At 40.7% G+C, this 17,016-nt stretch overlaps 1 protein-coding gene across 20 annotated transcripts in view; it reads left to right on the forward strand.

Moving 5' to 3' along the window:
* PRRG1 (proline rich and Gla domain 1) overlaps positions 1-17,016 on the forward strand; it is a 466,522-nt gene that overhangs the window by 339,983 nt on the left and 109,523 nt on the right. For 2 of the 20 annotated variants that reach the window (XM_055565381.1, XM_055565375.1), the window contains exon 5: positions 12,097-12,263. The exons of the other annotated variants lie outside the window; for them this stretch is intronic. Coding sequence is in view for 1 of the 2 variants with exons in the window: in XM_055565375.1 (XP_055421350.1) it covers positions 12,229-12,263 (35 nt within the window). In the remaining variant the exon portion in view is untranslated. The remainder of the gene's footprint in view (positions 1-12,096; positions 12,264-17,016) is intronic. 20 annotated transcript variants of the gene reach the window in all.

The following is a 17,016-nucleotide window of genomic DNA, read 5'->3' on the forward strand; positions in this document are numbered from 1 at the left end:
CTTATGTAGTATTGATGAAAGCTGTGGATTCTATTAAGGTGACCAAAAGTTAATGTACATCTAAGCTCCATGTTGTCATAGGTGAATCTTAGTTGCTATGTGATCATCTACTGTGTGTCTGTCCATGCTGTGCTGTGCTGTGCTGAGTCGCTCAGTCGTGTCTGATTCTTTGTGACCCTATGCACTGTAGCCCACCAGGCTTCTCTGCCCATGGGATTCTCCAGGCAAGAATACTAGAGTGGGTTGCCATGCCCTCCTCCAGGGGATTTCCCAACCCGTGGATCAAACCCAGGTCTCCTGCATTGCAGGCGGATTCTTTACTGTCTGAGCCACCAGGGAAGCCCAAGAACACTGGAGTGGGTAGCCTATCCCTTCTCTAGGGGATCTTCCCAACCCAGGAATCTAACTGGGGTCTCCTGCATTGCAGGAGAATTCTTTACCAGCTGAGCTACCAGGAAAGCCCTTGTCTGTCCATATCTGTATTTAAAGAAATGTAATTCCAACTCATTTTGTTGTCGGTTCCCCAGCTAGCAAGGACTAAGGCAGAGAATGTCACAGGGAGCTCTGACATAGGTTTGTTGACAACCTAAGGTTCTAGCACTGTCTGGGGTAGATGATTCTGATTATAGTGCACTGATTGCTTTAGAACCATACCCCTTGATCTTGACTTTACTGTGTTAGACCAGAAGCAGCAGCATTAATTGCATGGAATATTATGAAATCCTGAGAACATCCTTCTGAGGACCAAAAGTGAGTGGTTGGGGAAGTGTACAGGGCTGGTATACCACTTCCTTCATTGTGATTCCACATACCTCCCACGAATAGACCCCCTGCTTCAAGGGTGCTTATATTTGGAGTGCTTAATTCCATTAACCTGTATGAGTAGGTGAAAGGTCATTTTGTTAAAAACTTCACATTTACCTTCCTTCCCCATCACTTTTCTTTTATTTAGTTCAGGGCTCAGCTGAAATGCTCAGTGTTTCTCCTTAGTGAGTGCTTCAGAAATCTTGGCACTGAATATCATTCTAATAAAAACATGTAAATTCAGCATCTTGTAGAAAAGCTTCTCTGTGTGGCACCCGGGCCACCTTGCATGTCTTTACTCAGGCCCCACGGGCAGTGCTTGACCATAGTCTGAGTCAAGTCTTGGCGAAATGCCCCATGGTTCCTCCTGGAGCAAGGGGAAATAAGCAGCCTGGTGAGGAGCTGTCATGAGGCAGTTTCTTATAACATACCTCGTGGGAAATATCCTAAGTCCATTTCTCATCCATCTCCTCATTCAGCTGAGGGCAGAGGCTTCCGTCTTGTTCCCCGTGGAGTACAACTTTTGGTGTCTGTGTACGTCAGTAAAGCTGCTTGGGTTTCATTTAGAGGCGGCTCCTTGATGGCAGCATGACACATCGCTTGGACATCTGTCATTGGGCCCCTCCTGTTTGATGTCAGCCTATGGGATTAAGTACTTGGTACACTGACACATACTGATTTTGCTTTTGCTGTGTGTGTAAGTAATAAATTGTTTGAATCCATTTGAACTCATTGTCTGCTTACCAGCCTAATCTATGGAAGTGTGGCAAGCCAACCCAGCGGCTGCACTAATAATACTTGTGACCTCGTGAACCATTGAATTGGTGCTTTGGGAATGTTGACTGTGTGACACAGTGAGGCATTGGGGCTCTCACTGGCCAAACCCTCAGCTCCTAGATGTACCATGGGGTACACTTTCAGCCTTTGTACTTGTCTTTGAGCAGAGTGGGGCCCCCAGTTTGTAGGTGAACAGAGCCTTTCTATTGGAATTACCCTTTTCTCACATTTCCAGGCCAAGGAAAAGACCAATATCTGCTTTTTAGAAAGCCTTATTTATAGAACTGGAAAGACCACACAATTTCTGAAGTTCCCTTCCCCCCACATCCCAGCCTCTGACTCTTTCGAAGTGTGGTGGAAAACAAGGACTAATCACCGTGTTTGGGCCTGCTCAGAATGGTGTACTTTAAATGGTACATTCTTACTCAGGAGGTGGTTCTCTTGCTCATAGATTGTGTGACATTTTGGTTTCCAAAGACACCAAATGTTTCACCATTCAAGCATGTACAAAACATTTCTATTCTGGCATTAGATCTGGGAAAAAGAGAAAACAATATGGAGAGCAATTTCTACTTACATATTTTTGAAATTTTTTTCTATAATACTTCTTGATTTTGCACTAGAGTTTTTTTTTTTTAAAATGTAGACATTCAAGGCTATAACTTTACCACTAAGCACAACTTTAACTGCATTCCACAGATTTTATGTTGTACTTTTATTACCATTTAGTTCAAAATATTGTCTAATTTCTCTTGTCATTTACTTTTAAATTTTTATGTGTTTTCCCATGTTGAAAGCTTTTTATCCACGTGCAGTCATATACATTTTTTTCACTACATGGTACTATAGTTTTTATTCTAATACTGTAGTACTCTTTCAATTTATCAGACCCCTTTCAGAAGAGAAGTTAGTATGTGTATAATTGAATTTTGATCCAATGGTTATTTAGAGTTTTATTGTTTACTTTCCAAATATGTAGGGTTTTCCTCATTTACATATTGGTATTTGTGAGGAAGATGTTAACACAGGGAGTCTAGTTGCTAACTTTTCATGTCTCTAAAGGAACCTGGAACCATACTCTTGGTTAACCCCTGGGAATGTGGCCCTCTGCATGTTTTCATGTTAATGGTTGATTTTGTTTTGCACACCAGGAGCAATAGACCATGCTATACCTGTTTGTCAGAACTACTTTGTACAAACATCTATATTGATGAAGTATACCTAGTTTCATTGTTGGGGTTCTGAGTGTCAGTTCCAATGGCTGGATATGCCTGTATGACCAGCCCTTCATATAAGCCGTGAACATTGAGACTCAGTTGCTTTTTCTGCTCTTCCCTGGGCAGAGATATTTTGCATATATCCCTGTATTTTGTTTCAAAAATGTATAAAAAGGTGTGTGTCTGACCTCTCTGGATTCTTCTACCCAATGCATATATTTTCTCTCTTGCTTTTACTCTGTACTCTAGACTGCAATGAATCTTAGCCATGAGTATAACCTGCTGTTGACTCTTTCTTGATGAATCACAAGCTTGAGGGTGGTCCTGTGTGCCCTAAAACTGTATTCTAATTTGATTCAATTGTGGTCAAAGAACATACTCCATATGATTTCAGTTTTCTTTTTAAAGAAAAAATTATTGAGGCTTGTTTTATAACCTAGAATATGGTCTCTCCTGGTAGCTATACCATGTAAATCTGAAAAAGAATGTGTTCTGCCATTATTGATTATATCATTCTATAAATATATATTAAGTCAAAGTGGCTGATAATGTTGTGCAGGTCTTCTGTGGTTTTGCTGACATTTTTTTTCCTCTAGTTCAATCCATTGCTGAAGGAGGAGTGTTAAAGTCTCCAACTATAATTGGAGAATTGCCTATTTCTCCCCTTCAGTTCTGTCAGTTCTTGTTTCATATACTTGAAAATTGTTATGAAATGCATACACATTTAGGTTGACCCCTTCCTGTTAAATTGACCCTTTAATCATTATGAAGAGTCCTTTATATCTGATAATACATTTGGTTTTAAAATTCGTCTTGTGATGTTAATGGTCGTTTTAGCCTTTTCCTTATTACTCTCTCCAAGGTATATTTTTTCATCTGCTCATTTTTAACCCATGTATTTATATTTAAAATGAATATTTTGTAAACAGCATAGACTTGTGTAGTTTGTTTCATTTTTGCCTTCTGACAGTTTCTACTTCTTAATTGTAATGATTAACATGATTGGGCTTATGCCAAATATTTCTATTTTTATTTTCTACACATCTGTTTTTCCTTCCTCTCTTCTTCCTGCCATGTTTCTAGAGGACTTGAATATGTTTTCAGAATTCTATTTTATTTTGTCTATTGATATTTTAGCTATTCTTGTTTGTACTATTTTTATAGTGGCTGCCCTAGGGGTTACAATATACAAGCATAACTTTTCACAGTCCACTTAATTAGTTAATAATGTACTACTTGGTACATTAGTTAATAATGTACTACTTCAAGTAAAACATGAAAATCTTACAAACTTATATGTCCACATTTCTGTTCTTTCTTTTTGTAGGTGTTAAATGTCCACACGCATACACACACACTCCACAAGACTGTTACCGCTTTGGTTTTAGACAGTTTCTTGATTTATAAAAAAATTTAGAGGAAAAAAGCAAAATATAGTCCTCTGTTTTTATTCTGCCATTTATCACTTCTGATGTTCTTTATTCATATTTGAGTGTCCCAATTTCATCTGATACCATTTCCCTTACAGCTAAATAACTTCTTGTATTTCTTACAAGGCAAGTCTGCTACCAACAAATGCACTTCTTATAGTGATCTGCCAGTGACAGATGCTTTTAATTTTTTTAAATTAAAGATCTGAAAGTGTCTTTATTTTGTTTTCCCTTTTCAGGGATATGTGTACTGGATATAGAATTCTGGGTTAACATTCCCCCAGCCCTCCAAGATTTTAAAGATGTTGGCTTCAGTCTTTCTGTCCTCCATGGTTTCTGATGAGAAGTTAAACATTAATCAGATCATTGTTTTCTTATTGGTGATATGCCATTTTTCTCTGGTTGCTTTCAAGATTTGCTCTTCATCTTCAGCTTACAATGGTTTATTATCTACTTTGTGTTTATCCTGCTTTGATTCATGTATCTTGTATCCATGAATTTCTTTAATCAATTTTGGGAAATTTTCATCCATTATTTCTTTAAAATTTTTTCCTCTCTCCTTTTCATCTGGTATTCTAATTACATTTATTTATGACTATATATATCATTTAACAGGTCTCTTAGCTACTGTTCATTTTGTTTCATTTTATTTCTCTGTATTCCTCACCTTCTATAATTTCTATTGTTCAGTCTTTAAGTTCTCTTACTTATTCCTCTGTCATATCCATTTGGATGTTACTCAACCTAGTGATATTTTTTCAGAAATTATGTATTTTTTGTTCTAAAATGTCATTTTCATTGTTTCTGTTTCTCTGCTGAGACTTCTAGTATCTCGGCTGAAGCTTTCATCAGTTAATCATTACAACATCTCAGCCATAATTGAATCCAGTTCTCATGCTTTCTTTGTCTCATCTAACTAGATTGTTTTGTTTTATTATGCTTTAACATTTTTTTGCTGGAAACTGTACATCACGTACTGGGTAATAGGGACTGAGATAAATAGGCCTTTAGTGTGAAGTTTGATGTTAGTCTGGCCAAAAGTTAGGCTGTGTGTAGTATTTACTGTAACTGTAGTTGTCAGGATAAACTTTCCTCTGGTATCTTTATTTTTCACTTTCCTCTTGTATTCAGGTTCTCCTAGGGACTTGTTCTTAAATAAGGTCTGGGATGTGCTGTACTTTCAGTTTTATTCCCCTGTCATTATACAAGAATTCTATTGATGAGGTGGGAAGGTGCAGGGAGAGACGAAGTGCTTTATATTCCTAAGGTTGGGTCTCAGTCTTTTAGTGAAACTGTATGCCTGCACTGTGACCTTCACAAGTACTTCTCAGCTTTTGTTTTTCCCCCTTAGATTACATCTCTTTTGCATTGACAAGTGGGTTCTTTACCACTAGCGCCACCTGGAAAGCCCCTTAGATGAGACAGGAAGACTAAATGGGGCTGGAATTGGGTAATTTCTTTCCCCCATGTGGAAGGCTAAAGGGGGTTAGAACTAACAGGGTATTTGGGTATTTTGAGTATTTCACTTCCCAGAGGTTGACTCAGTTCAGTTCAGTCGCTCAGTCGCATCTGACTCTGCGACCCCATGGACTGCAGCATGCCAGGCTTCCCTGTCCATCACCAACTCTCGGAACTTGCTCAAACTCATGTCCGTTGAGTCAGTGATGCCAAAGTTGACTAGGCTTTGTTAAATAGTCTCTCTCTCTCTCTTTTTTATAATTTTATTTGTTTATTATATTTGGCTGTGGTGAGTCTTCATTGCTGCGCAGGCTTTTCTTTAGTTGCGGTACATGGGCTTCTCACTGCAGTGGCTTCTCGGTGCAGAGCATGGACTCTAGGGCACATTGTTGTTGTTCAGTCGCTCAGTCTTGTCTGACTCTTTGTGACACTATAGACTGCAGCACATCAGGCTTCCCTGTCCTTCACTGTCTCCTGGAATTTGCTCAAACTCATTTCCATCAAGTTGGTGATGCCATCCAACCATCTCATCCTCTGTTGTCCCCTTCTCCTCCTGCCTTCAATCTTGCCCAGCATCAAGGTCTTTTCCAGTGAGTCAACTCTTCACATCAGGTGGCCAAAATATTGGAGCTTCAGCTTCAGCCTGTCCTTCCAATGAATATTCAGGGTTGATTTCCTTCAGGATTGGCTGGTTTGATCTCCTTGCTGTCCAGGGGACTTTCAAGAGTCTTCTCCAGCACCACAGTTTGAAAGCATTAATTCTTCGGTGCTCAGCCTCCTTTATGGTCCTACTCTCACATCCATACATGGTTACTGGAAAAACCATAGGCTTCAGTAATTGTGACATGTGGGCTCAGTAGTTACAGTTCCTGGTCTCTAGAGCACAGGCTCCACAGTTGTGGTGCACAGGCTCAGTTGCTCCGCAGCATGTGGGATCTTCCCAGACCAGGGATCTATCCCATGTCTCCTGCATTGGTGACGGATTCTTTATCACTGAGCCACCAGGGAAGCCCCAAATAGTTTCTCTTGAGGGCAGGCCGTGTTAAGAGGTAGAGAATGTTCTGAACATATTGCACAATGGCTATTTTTCCCCTCTCTCCCTGCTGAAAGCCTGAGGGAATTTTTCTCTGATCTTCTCTGTGAGAACTTGGTAGGGCTCCTGGTAGTCAAACTCACAAAAGTATTAGGGTCCGCCTGAGATCAGCCCCACCCCCTGAAGTTTTTAACTCTCAAACTTATCTACACTGAGCCTCCAGCAATCAACTACAGTTTAGGTTCTCTACTCTGATTCTGGGTTTCCCTTGTGGCTCTGCTGGTCGAGAATTCGCCTACAATGCAGAAGACCTGGGTGCGACCCCTGGGTTGGGAAGATGCCCTGGAGAAGGGAAAGGCTACCCACTCCAGTATTCTGGCCTGGAGAATTCCATGGACTGTACAGTCCATGGGGTTGCAAAGAGTCGGACACGACTGAGTGAATTTCATTTTCACATTCACTCTGATTCTGGTTCTGGAGTTTTCTTTTCCTGGGCTTCTTTCTGCTTTGATACATTGGATTTTCCAAATGGACCTGTCTGTCTCTCCAGTTTTGAAGGGTTTGCCCTGTGAGCTCAGTCCTCTGATGGATCTAGAAAGAATTGTTGATTTTCAGTTTGTTCACCTTTTTTCTTATTGTGGAAGTGGGAGTGGCAACTTCTAAGGTCCTTATATGCCAAGGTCAGAAGTCAGGTTTTTATGAATTGAAAGCAGGTCTCCTTGTATTTCGTTGAGGATAGCCACTTTAGCATCCTTGTCTGTTAGTTCCGACATCTCAATTCATCTAGGAGTTGGACTAGAATGGTTTTCTTTTCTCCTGATAATGTTTTATATTGTGTGTGTATTATATATATATATATATATATATATTCATATATAGATATATATTCTTTGTATGCTGGGTACTTTGGGATTGTATCTTGGATATCATGAGTGTTATAAAATTCAGTAGATACTGGACTATATGATGTTTATCCAATAAGTACTGTATTTTAGCAGCCAGTTTTGTTGGCTGGGCTTGAAGAGCTAACTCTTGTGTAGTAGCTCTTGTCTTTGTTCAGATCTGTTGTTTCTGGATGGCTGTTAAGAGTCTAGTCTGTGCAAGTGTTGTTCAGGGTTTAGTCAGAGATGTGGGTAATCAGGGATTAGGGATCTGCTCTTTGGCGCTTTCTCTTCAGTGCTCATGACTTCCTGGATTCTTGTTACCTGATTTTCCAGGGCTGAATGACTAGGTTTTTCCCACCTACTTGCTTCTGCTCTGAGTACTTGAGCTGCACCTAGACCCAGACTAAAACTCTGACCATCTCCCCTCCTTCAAGTGAGCGCACAGTCTGCCAGTGTCTGTCTGCTTCTCTTTGCTCACCAGAACCTTCTGGATGGCAGTTACAGTCTCAGTTCTGAGTCTGTTCTTTTGCTTTGCATTTATTTCATACCAGTGTAGTTCAGGATTCAATTACCAGTGTTGTTCAGGATATGGGTAGACAGCATTTGGCTCTGCTCCTCCTGGGATTCCCTCACTTCTTCAGCATTTTTCCAGCTCATCTTTCCTGGTTCCCTAGGCCAGGATAATGTCAGGTTTTTTCCATGTGTGCCCTGTCCTCCACTGGCTACTGTTCATCACAAATGCTGACTTAGCCTCAAGCTGAAAGCCATAGTGACTAAAACTTATTTATCTAGCTCTCTGTCTCTGTCCCTCCCAGCAGTTGTGAGTTCTTGTGAGAGTCCATATGCTTCTGCTCACTGTCTGGTACCTTAAGTTTGTTTCTCTTTCTGTCATTCCTAGGCTTTGTGCTTGTTGTGTGTGTGTGTGTGTGTGTGTGTGTGTGTGCATGCGCGCATGTGCACATGCAGGAGAGGGAAAGAGTCCAATGGGTTCTGAGTTTATCATGTCCAGAAATGGAAAGTTTTGAGGAGTATTTCTGGAGGGCAAAAAACCAATTCACTGAATAGTCCCTTATTAACCAGCACCATGTGTTCCTTTAGTTAATATTGGCGATATAGAATCTTGTGATGTCCAACCTCTGGTTTTCCATACAAAAGGGAGTCCAGGGGGAGACATTTTAGAGATAAACAGCCTCCTTTGGGGGCTATGAACAACATATATGATCCCACCTCACTAAGTTGTATTGAAAATAGAATTACTTTTCATCAGTTCTGGAGATTTTAAAAAACCTATTTATTGCTATTGATATTTTGAGTCAAATGCTAGATTCTGTTCTGCTTAGTACAGTGTTGTTGTTTTTTAGTTGTTGAATTGTGTCCAACTCTTTTGTGACCCCAGCTCCTCTGTCCATAGGATTTCCCAGGCAAGAATTCTGGTGTTCAGTAAATCATATTTCATTATAATAAATTACTCATCATTAATAAATTAAGAGTGAACATTTTGAATATCTCATAAGTGATTAAAGAAATATATTTGTATATTTTTCTTGTAACCATACGAACAGGCAGCTAATATATTTCAAGCCATTTTAAATCAAAGATTACTTTGTCCATGATATACCTTGTTATATAGTGCTCTATAACTGAAATATTTGGGAGGAAGTTCCTGTAATGGTTATTTCTTACTAATAACTCATTTGTTGAAGAACTGTAGGGAATAGTGAGCTAGTAATTAGATAAAGTTCATTTTGTATGAACCTTATAGAACAGCCAGAGTAAATGAGGTTAACTTGAACACCTTAAGAATGCATATAATAATTAGGAGGCTTGTAGAAATCACCAAGGAATTTACAATGATAGAAGAGCGAAGAATTACAGTTTCACTAATAACGAGGTTAAAGTGTTCTGCATATATGTCTGCATATGTACAAAGTATAAAATTCATGAAAATACAGCTCACAATACTTTTAGCTCATTACCCTCTTGTTAATTCACATGTAAGAGATTATGTGTGGTCTCTTATGGTAAAGCATTATGGTAAATCATGCGCTGCACTGCTCACTATTGAATGAGGTCAAAGCAGCCATGTTGGCCTGTCACTAAAATGAGAGATTTGGCATTGACTTGTCAGAGTGGTTATAGTAAGAGAGATGCCGTATGGAGCTATTTCCTGAGAGTAATCCAAATATTCAGCATTGCAACTCAGAAACTCATCGAGTTCTCTTGCCCTAGGCCTCCACTGACTCAGTGCTTTAGGCAGATTGGGGAATCCTGAGAAAGCTTGGGACTTTAAAGGGGCTATGGTAGCTATCTTGCTGTTGGCACTAGTGACCCATAGCTGTGGATCCCCCTGTATGCAGCCCCATTCTAGGGTTGAAATCCAGTGCCCCAAAGCTGTTTTGAGGCCTTAATTGCATGAGTGAGCTCTAAAAATGTGAAAACAATTATAGACCAGAATAACAAGGTAAGTAAGGCCAAAGAATGTTCTTATGGTTATTCGTGCATGTGGCCAGCAGACTTCATTTTTTTCCCCAGATGATTCTGAAAGATTCCTTTATAGTTTAACAAATTTACATTTGATTCTTCTTGGCACCCAGTTGCATTCCTATTGGTTCTGTACCAGACCACATCAACTGTGACCCTTTGTCTTAATCTCCCATCTCTGAGGTAGACGAATGTTTCATTCAGCTCAAAGGGTGGTAAGGAGCTATGTTTCCATGGAGTTTGCCTTGTGTTTCACAGCGTCTGGGTGGTAAGAACAGGAAGAAAAATCTGGTTTAGAATAAACTGTATGAGGTGTTAGAATCCTGTAACGCTTATATGAAGTTCGGTGAAATGCTTTTCCAAAGAGAATTTTCTCCTCCAGTTAGTAGGAGAAATTGGTATGAGGATGGAACCTTCCCTCAGATTGGCTTTCCTGGTAGCTAAAGCAAGACATTGCAGACGTTTCAGAAGCAGTTTCCAAGGAGGTGAATGGCTCGTGAGATAATTTTCTTAAGTACTTGGATCCTCATTGTCGCCAGAGGCTTTGAAGCTGTGAGTTACCAAAGAGCCTGATTTGATCTCCTGGGATCTTTGCCAGGTTCATAATTGCATTGAGATTTTCTGTGATCACAAATGACAGCATGATGTCTCTCCTTTTATTCTAGCAGAGAGGTGATTCTGAGATGATAAGGAACAAAGAGTAGGTTTTAGTTTGGAAGACTTGAAACATCAGACTTCTTGTAGGCCAAACAGAGTAGTATATATCAGAAACAGGTGTGCAGCCATGGAGTTCTGACTGCTTGCTTTATTGAGATAGCCTTGAAAAAGTCAGTTAAACTAACCAACATGAGGGCAGGTTTTATGTTATTTAATATTTTGATGATCAGACTCCTGGTATGATGCTTGGCTGTGGAAGATCCTGATAGATTATTGTTAGAATGAGATGTCTGCTGTATTATTGCAATGTTCCTAGGTTGCTTGACTTGTTTTAGCTTGGGAATAGAGGTAGCAATGCTGGACAGAAAGCACAGTAAGAGAGACTTTCCCTCCTGCCCCTGGCAAACAAGTCATTTTTTGAGACTTTCTGGTGTCACCTGGAGACTTCCCCGGTGGTCCAGTGGCTAAGGCTCCACACTCACAATGGGGGGCCCTGGGTTTGATCCCTGGTCAGGTAACTAGATTCCACGTGCCACAACTAAGATATGGCACAGTGAAATAAATGAATAAATATTTTTTTAAAAAAGAAAAAGTGTCACCTGGTCTGTGATGCTAGACCATATCTTTTCTGGGTACCACTGACCTAATCATTTTCCCCTTAATGTATCCTTGACTTCTTTTATAGCATCTATGGCATTTTTACTTCATTTTTGATGTGTATCTGCCTCTTTATACCACAGTGGAGAGCTCAATTACAGTTCATTTGCTTACCCTTGGTCTATTAGTAGGAATGAGTTTGGCTGCAATTGGCAGGAAATGCATTTAATAGACACTTAGATAAGGGTGTTGTTATCTCACAAAATAAGTTAGGAGGTAGGCAGTTCAGAGCGAATGCCTTCAAGGGCACATATTTTTCTGTTTTTCCAACCCATTAAGCGTAGCATGTGGTTCTCATTCTCATGGTTGTACAATGGCTGTAGTCCACACCTCACATCTGTATTCCATGTGGGAAGAAAGAGGGCACATGCAGAAAGGATTGCCAGAAGTATGTCCTCTGAAAAAAAGACTTGTTCCCCCTTACATCACATTGGTAGAACTGGATCACGTGTATACCCACAGTTACAAGGGAGTCTGAGAACTTTTCCGGCCCTCCTCCTAGAGAAAGACTGGGGGCAAAAGCATTGTGGATAGCATTTTTGTAGGCAGTCTACAGTGTCTTATTCATGATTGGGGTCTCCCTCAAAAATGTCCTGGCACACATCCAATCAATTTTGTCACATATTGAACAGATTTTAGTCATAGGCTCACCATCTTAAACCTCAAGGACAAAATCTGTTTCTTTGCTATTTCTTCAGATTCTTTGCATCTATTTTAAAAGTGTGGTCTGGCTCATGGTTTCAAATTAAACCTACGTTGGCCATTTTCAAGATGAAGGTTATGGTCAGAGATGGAAATATGCAGGAGTACAATAGAATGTGGTTCCAGGAATGTGGCCCCAGCAGTGTGGAAACCATTCAACCCTGTGAGTAATGGACTCCATAAACAATCTGTCTGATTCCTAGGGCTCTGTGATTTCTCGATGTCCTTTAGCTTTCAATTCCTTTCTTCTCTGACCAATTGCATTTCATAGAGGGAGGGGCCGTAGCACTTGATGGGTCCCCTTATGTGTGTGTGGGTGTTGGTCACTCAGTCATGTCTGACTCTTTGTGACCCCATGGACTGTAGCCCACCAGGCTCCTCTATCCATGGAGATTCTCCAGGCAAGAATACTGGAGTGTGTTGCCATGCCCTCCTACTATGTGTAGTGTGAAAATAAATCTGTATCAACAAGTAACTTCTGAGTGTCCTCTTCTTTATACTGATTGGAACGAACCTGAGGACATCTGGGAACCTTTAAGACCCTCTAATTTTTGCTCCTGCTGCCCCCACTGTTACTCTTGTCCTAGGACACTCATTTCTATCATTTGTGGCTTTTATGCATTACTGACTATATTCTCTAGATGGTTGTGAATTGTAATGTCTCTGTCTTTATCCAAATACAGAATGTTTGTTTTCAGCCATAAATTCCCTTGTCCTTACTTACCACAGCCACAGGAAAACCCTACAGTCATATCTATTACACAAATCCCTTTCCTTAGAGACCAGGCTTTCCTCCACAGTCCTCCCCTTTAGTTGTTCCAGGAATGGCAGGAGCTTTATTGAAGGAAGTTTGCTGAAGCAAGGTCTTCAATGCCTCTAGGAAAGTTATGTCCAATTCGGTAGTGGCAAAAATTTTTTTTCCTTTGCAAGTCACATATATAAAGAGGAAGAGATCAAATAAGGGCTACACATGTCAAGATCTTACTGAGAGGGTAGTTCTTGTGGGAAGAAGTTTTACATTTTGAAAGAAAATATTCTTCATGCACGCTTTTACAATTAAAAACAGTGTCCATGTCCCACAAAGAGCAGAGATTACAAAATTTTAACCAAAAGCTATAGGTTCATAAAAGAACAAATATAACTAGCTCATACATACATTATATATTATATATTTAACCTGATCGTGATCAAGGAATTATAAACTAAAGCAATGAGGTGCATTTTTAATCTGTTGACTTCACAAATTTGAAAAACAAAATGCTCATTCTCATTGCCAACAAGTATGGGAAATAGTCTTTAAAAGTTTTTTTTCCCTTAAAGACCTAACCCTCCCTAATCTGCTTCCCTTTCTTCTTCCCTCCTTCCTTCACTGTCAACCTCCCTAAAGCCAACCTGAGGCAACCACTGTCTGTAAACAATCACTGTCCTGCACTGATGGTAAAAATGAAATTGCTTCAGACTGCCTGGAGGGCAAGGTAGCAGTAAATATCAATCACCTTAGGAATTTAATCTCAGAAACTAATGAAATGTTCATAGAAATTTAGGTAGGTAGATTTACCACCATAATTTATAAGAAAGAAACAGAACCATCCTAAATGAGCACCCATAAAGCACTGGTTAAATAAATGATATTCCTATAACATATTATGAAGTGGCCATGAAAATTTATGCATATTCCGAGTTGTCTGTTCCTAAGTATGCATCAGTGAGTGGAAAATAGTTGCCGTACATGTCATGCAAGAATCGATGGTCAGTCCAGTGTTAAAACATGCTGCTGCTGCTGCTGCTGCTAAGTCGCTTCAGTCATGTCCAACTCTGTACGACCCCACAGACGGCAGCCCACCAGGCTCCCACGTCCCTGGGATTCTCCAGGCAAGAACACTGGAATGGGTTGCCATTCCCTTCTCCAATGCATGGAAGTGAAAAGTGAAAGTGAAGTCGCTCAGTCGTGTCTGACTCCTAGCGACCCCATGGACCGCAGCCTATCAGGCTCCTCCGTCCATAGGATTTTCCAGGCAAGAGTACTGGAGTGGGTTGCCATTGCCTTCTCCTTTATATGTGTTAAAAACATATAATTTGGTTTTTGTGTTATGAACAGTTAAAATAGAACAAGGTAAAGGGGAAAATGAAAAGTTAAAAGATTGATTGAGGGGACTAACCTCAAGTGGTTAGGACTTGTCCAGTGGTTAGGACTCTGCACTTCCACCACAGGGGCACAGGTTCGATCCCTGACCCAGGAACTAAGATCCCGCATGCCTTACAGCTCAACCAAAAAGAAAAAAAAATTGGTTGAGTTTAAGGCTTACCTGGTAGCTCAGGTGGTAAAGAATCCACCTGCAATGCAGGAGACCCCAGTTCTATTCCTGGACCGGGAAGATGTGCTGGAGAAGGGAATAGCTACCCACTCCAGTAGTCTGGCCTGGAGAATTCCATGGACTGTATAGTCCATGGGGTTGCAAAGAGTCAGACAAGTTTATAATGAAAGAAAAACAGTGAAGTCGGCAGCTCCATTGTTTAGACTGTTCAGAGGACCTGCAGTCTTAGCCATCAGTTATTGGGTGTTTTTTCTCTGTGTCACCTGGGTGCTAGTTGCTATTGTCAGTGCAGACAGGGCAAGTGAAAGTCTCATCCCTCAAGCAGCTTGTGATCTGAGGGAAACTGAGGGCAGGAGGAGAGAGGGCGACAGAGGATGAGATGGTTGGGTGGCATCACTGACTCAACGGACATGAGTTTGAGCAAACTCCAGCAGATTGTGAAGGACAGGGAAGCCTGGCGTGCTGGAATCAGACATGACTTAGTGACTGAACAATACAAAAATACACAGAAAACTGGTAAGCAAGCAAGAGAGAGTCATATTTGATGAATGAGTACTATGGATTTGAGTACTATAGAGATTCAGAGAACAGAGAGTTTATGTCCTGCAGGGCTGATAGAGATGCATCTCTAAGGAGGCAGAAAATCATACTGCCCTTAATAATGGTGTTTGGATTCAAATATGCCAAAAGAAAGGGACATCATATTTCAGTGAAGAGGAATGGTATGAACACAGGTTTGTAAGTGGGAGAGAGCTAAATTTTTGCAGAGACCTTTTTTGTAGAGAGCTAGCTGACTTGACTTGTAGGGTTCTTGTTGGAGGGGAAAAACAAATAACAGGGACCAGAAGTCAGTCTGGAATGTGACACTTGTCTTCAGACCTCTGATGCAGATTTGCATGCAATTGTGTTTGTTGCTTTTAATTGCATGACACAAAAATATCCATTTTAGTATTAGAGAACCCACTGTAGGACATAATGAAATTAAGCTGAGAGCTGAAAATTTTCTCTTCTTGGTTGAGAGTACTACAGTGGGGACAGCATTAGACTGAGATGTGCTGCAGGGTCTGCCAAGCAGAAACTCTACAGAGTTTGGTTACCACCAACCCAAACCTTGGTTTCCTCATCTGTAAGACAAGTATATTATTATTTGCCAGACTGAACACACAGGGTTCCTAATGTGTAGGTCAAGTATTCATAAAGTGAAAGAAAGATTCTTGTTGGTGCAGGGTTGGAGGATCAAAAAAAAAAAAAACTTTCAGACAGAACCCCTTCTGTATCCTGTGCTCTCTCAACCTCAGCTCTGATGAAAGGGTGTGCAACTAGGGGACATAAAAGCATTTATAGAGAAATTTGAACCCACCTGAAAATTGAGTACTGACGGAGCAGTAGTCCAGAAAAATGTTCCCCCACCCAGTACCAGCATCTTTAGTGCATTGTCCCCAGACAGCTGGGCTCCAGTATAGGTTTGGGGATTGCTTTTGAGTATGTCCCTGGTGGCTCAGATGGTAAAGAATCTGCCTGCAATGTGAGAGACCAGGTTCACTCCCTGGGTCAGGAAGATACCCTGGAGAAGGGAATGGCTACCACTGCAGTATTCTTGCCTGGAGAATCCTTATGGACAGAGGAGGCTCGTGAGCTACAGTCCATGGTGTCATAAAGAGTCAGACATGACTGATCAATGAACACTTTCATATTGTAACAAATATCCTCTTTGGTTTTGGCCAATGAATCCCAGGGTTGTACTGATTTGGTAAACTCACCTGACAGGCATTCCACAATGTTTTTCCATAGTGCAGTAATTCTTAGGGACCCAAGGCTACCCCCAGATGAACTATAGTCCCTCATCCTTAATTATTTAGAGTGGAATGATATGCTGAATTCTCTTGGTCCATGAGGTTGCTTTGTGGCTATTTTTTTCCTCAGGGCTGCTGCTCTTTTCTGGAGAAGGGCCAGCAGAGTGAGTCAGAGCATCTAGAATTTATTCGTAGAATGGCCCTCAGGATTGCTGTCTGAATCAGCCAAATGTAATGAGTTTCCTTTGGCACGGGCATTTGGTTGAGCCTGGTGTGTTTTTTATTGTATCTAAGCAGTTTTGGGCTTCCCTGGCTCAGACAGTAAAGAATCTGTCTGCAATGTAAGAGAACCGGGTTCAATCCCCGAGTTGGGAAGATCCCCTGAAGAAGGGAATAGCAACCCACTCTAGTATTCTTGCCTGGAGAATTCCACGAACAGAGGAGCCTGGCATGCTACAGTCCATGGGGTCACAAAGAGTCAGACATGACTGAGTGACTTCTACTTTTTTCAGGCAGTTTTAGGAAGCCATTGAGTGGGTCAATTTCTAAATATATTATACAAATGTAGAGTACCTGGCTTTTGTGCTATCTTGCCATTGGCCTACTTATAACAAAAAACTATAGAAATCGTGTTGTAAAATGCCTCATAGTATTTGCTCTATGAATGTTGAAGATACTGTTCATCACATTTCTTCTTTTGAGGACACTCAGGATAATTTTTTTCTCTACTCTCAAAATCATAACTAATAAGGCTTCTAGGCAATTGCTTTGTTTTTATTTTAGAGATACTATGGCTCATGTAGCTAGT

Source organism: Bubalus kerabau, chromosome X, assembly GCF_029407905.1.
Source record: "Bubalus kerabau isolate K-KA32 ecotype Philippines breed swamp buffalo chromosome X, PCC_UOA_SB_1v2, whole genome shotgun sequence".
In the NCBI taxonomy this organism is placed as follows: Eukaryota; Metazoa; Chordata; class Mammalia; order Artiodactyla; family Bovidae; genus Bubalus; species Bubalus kerabau.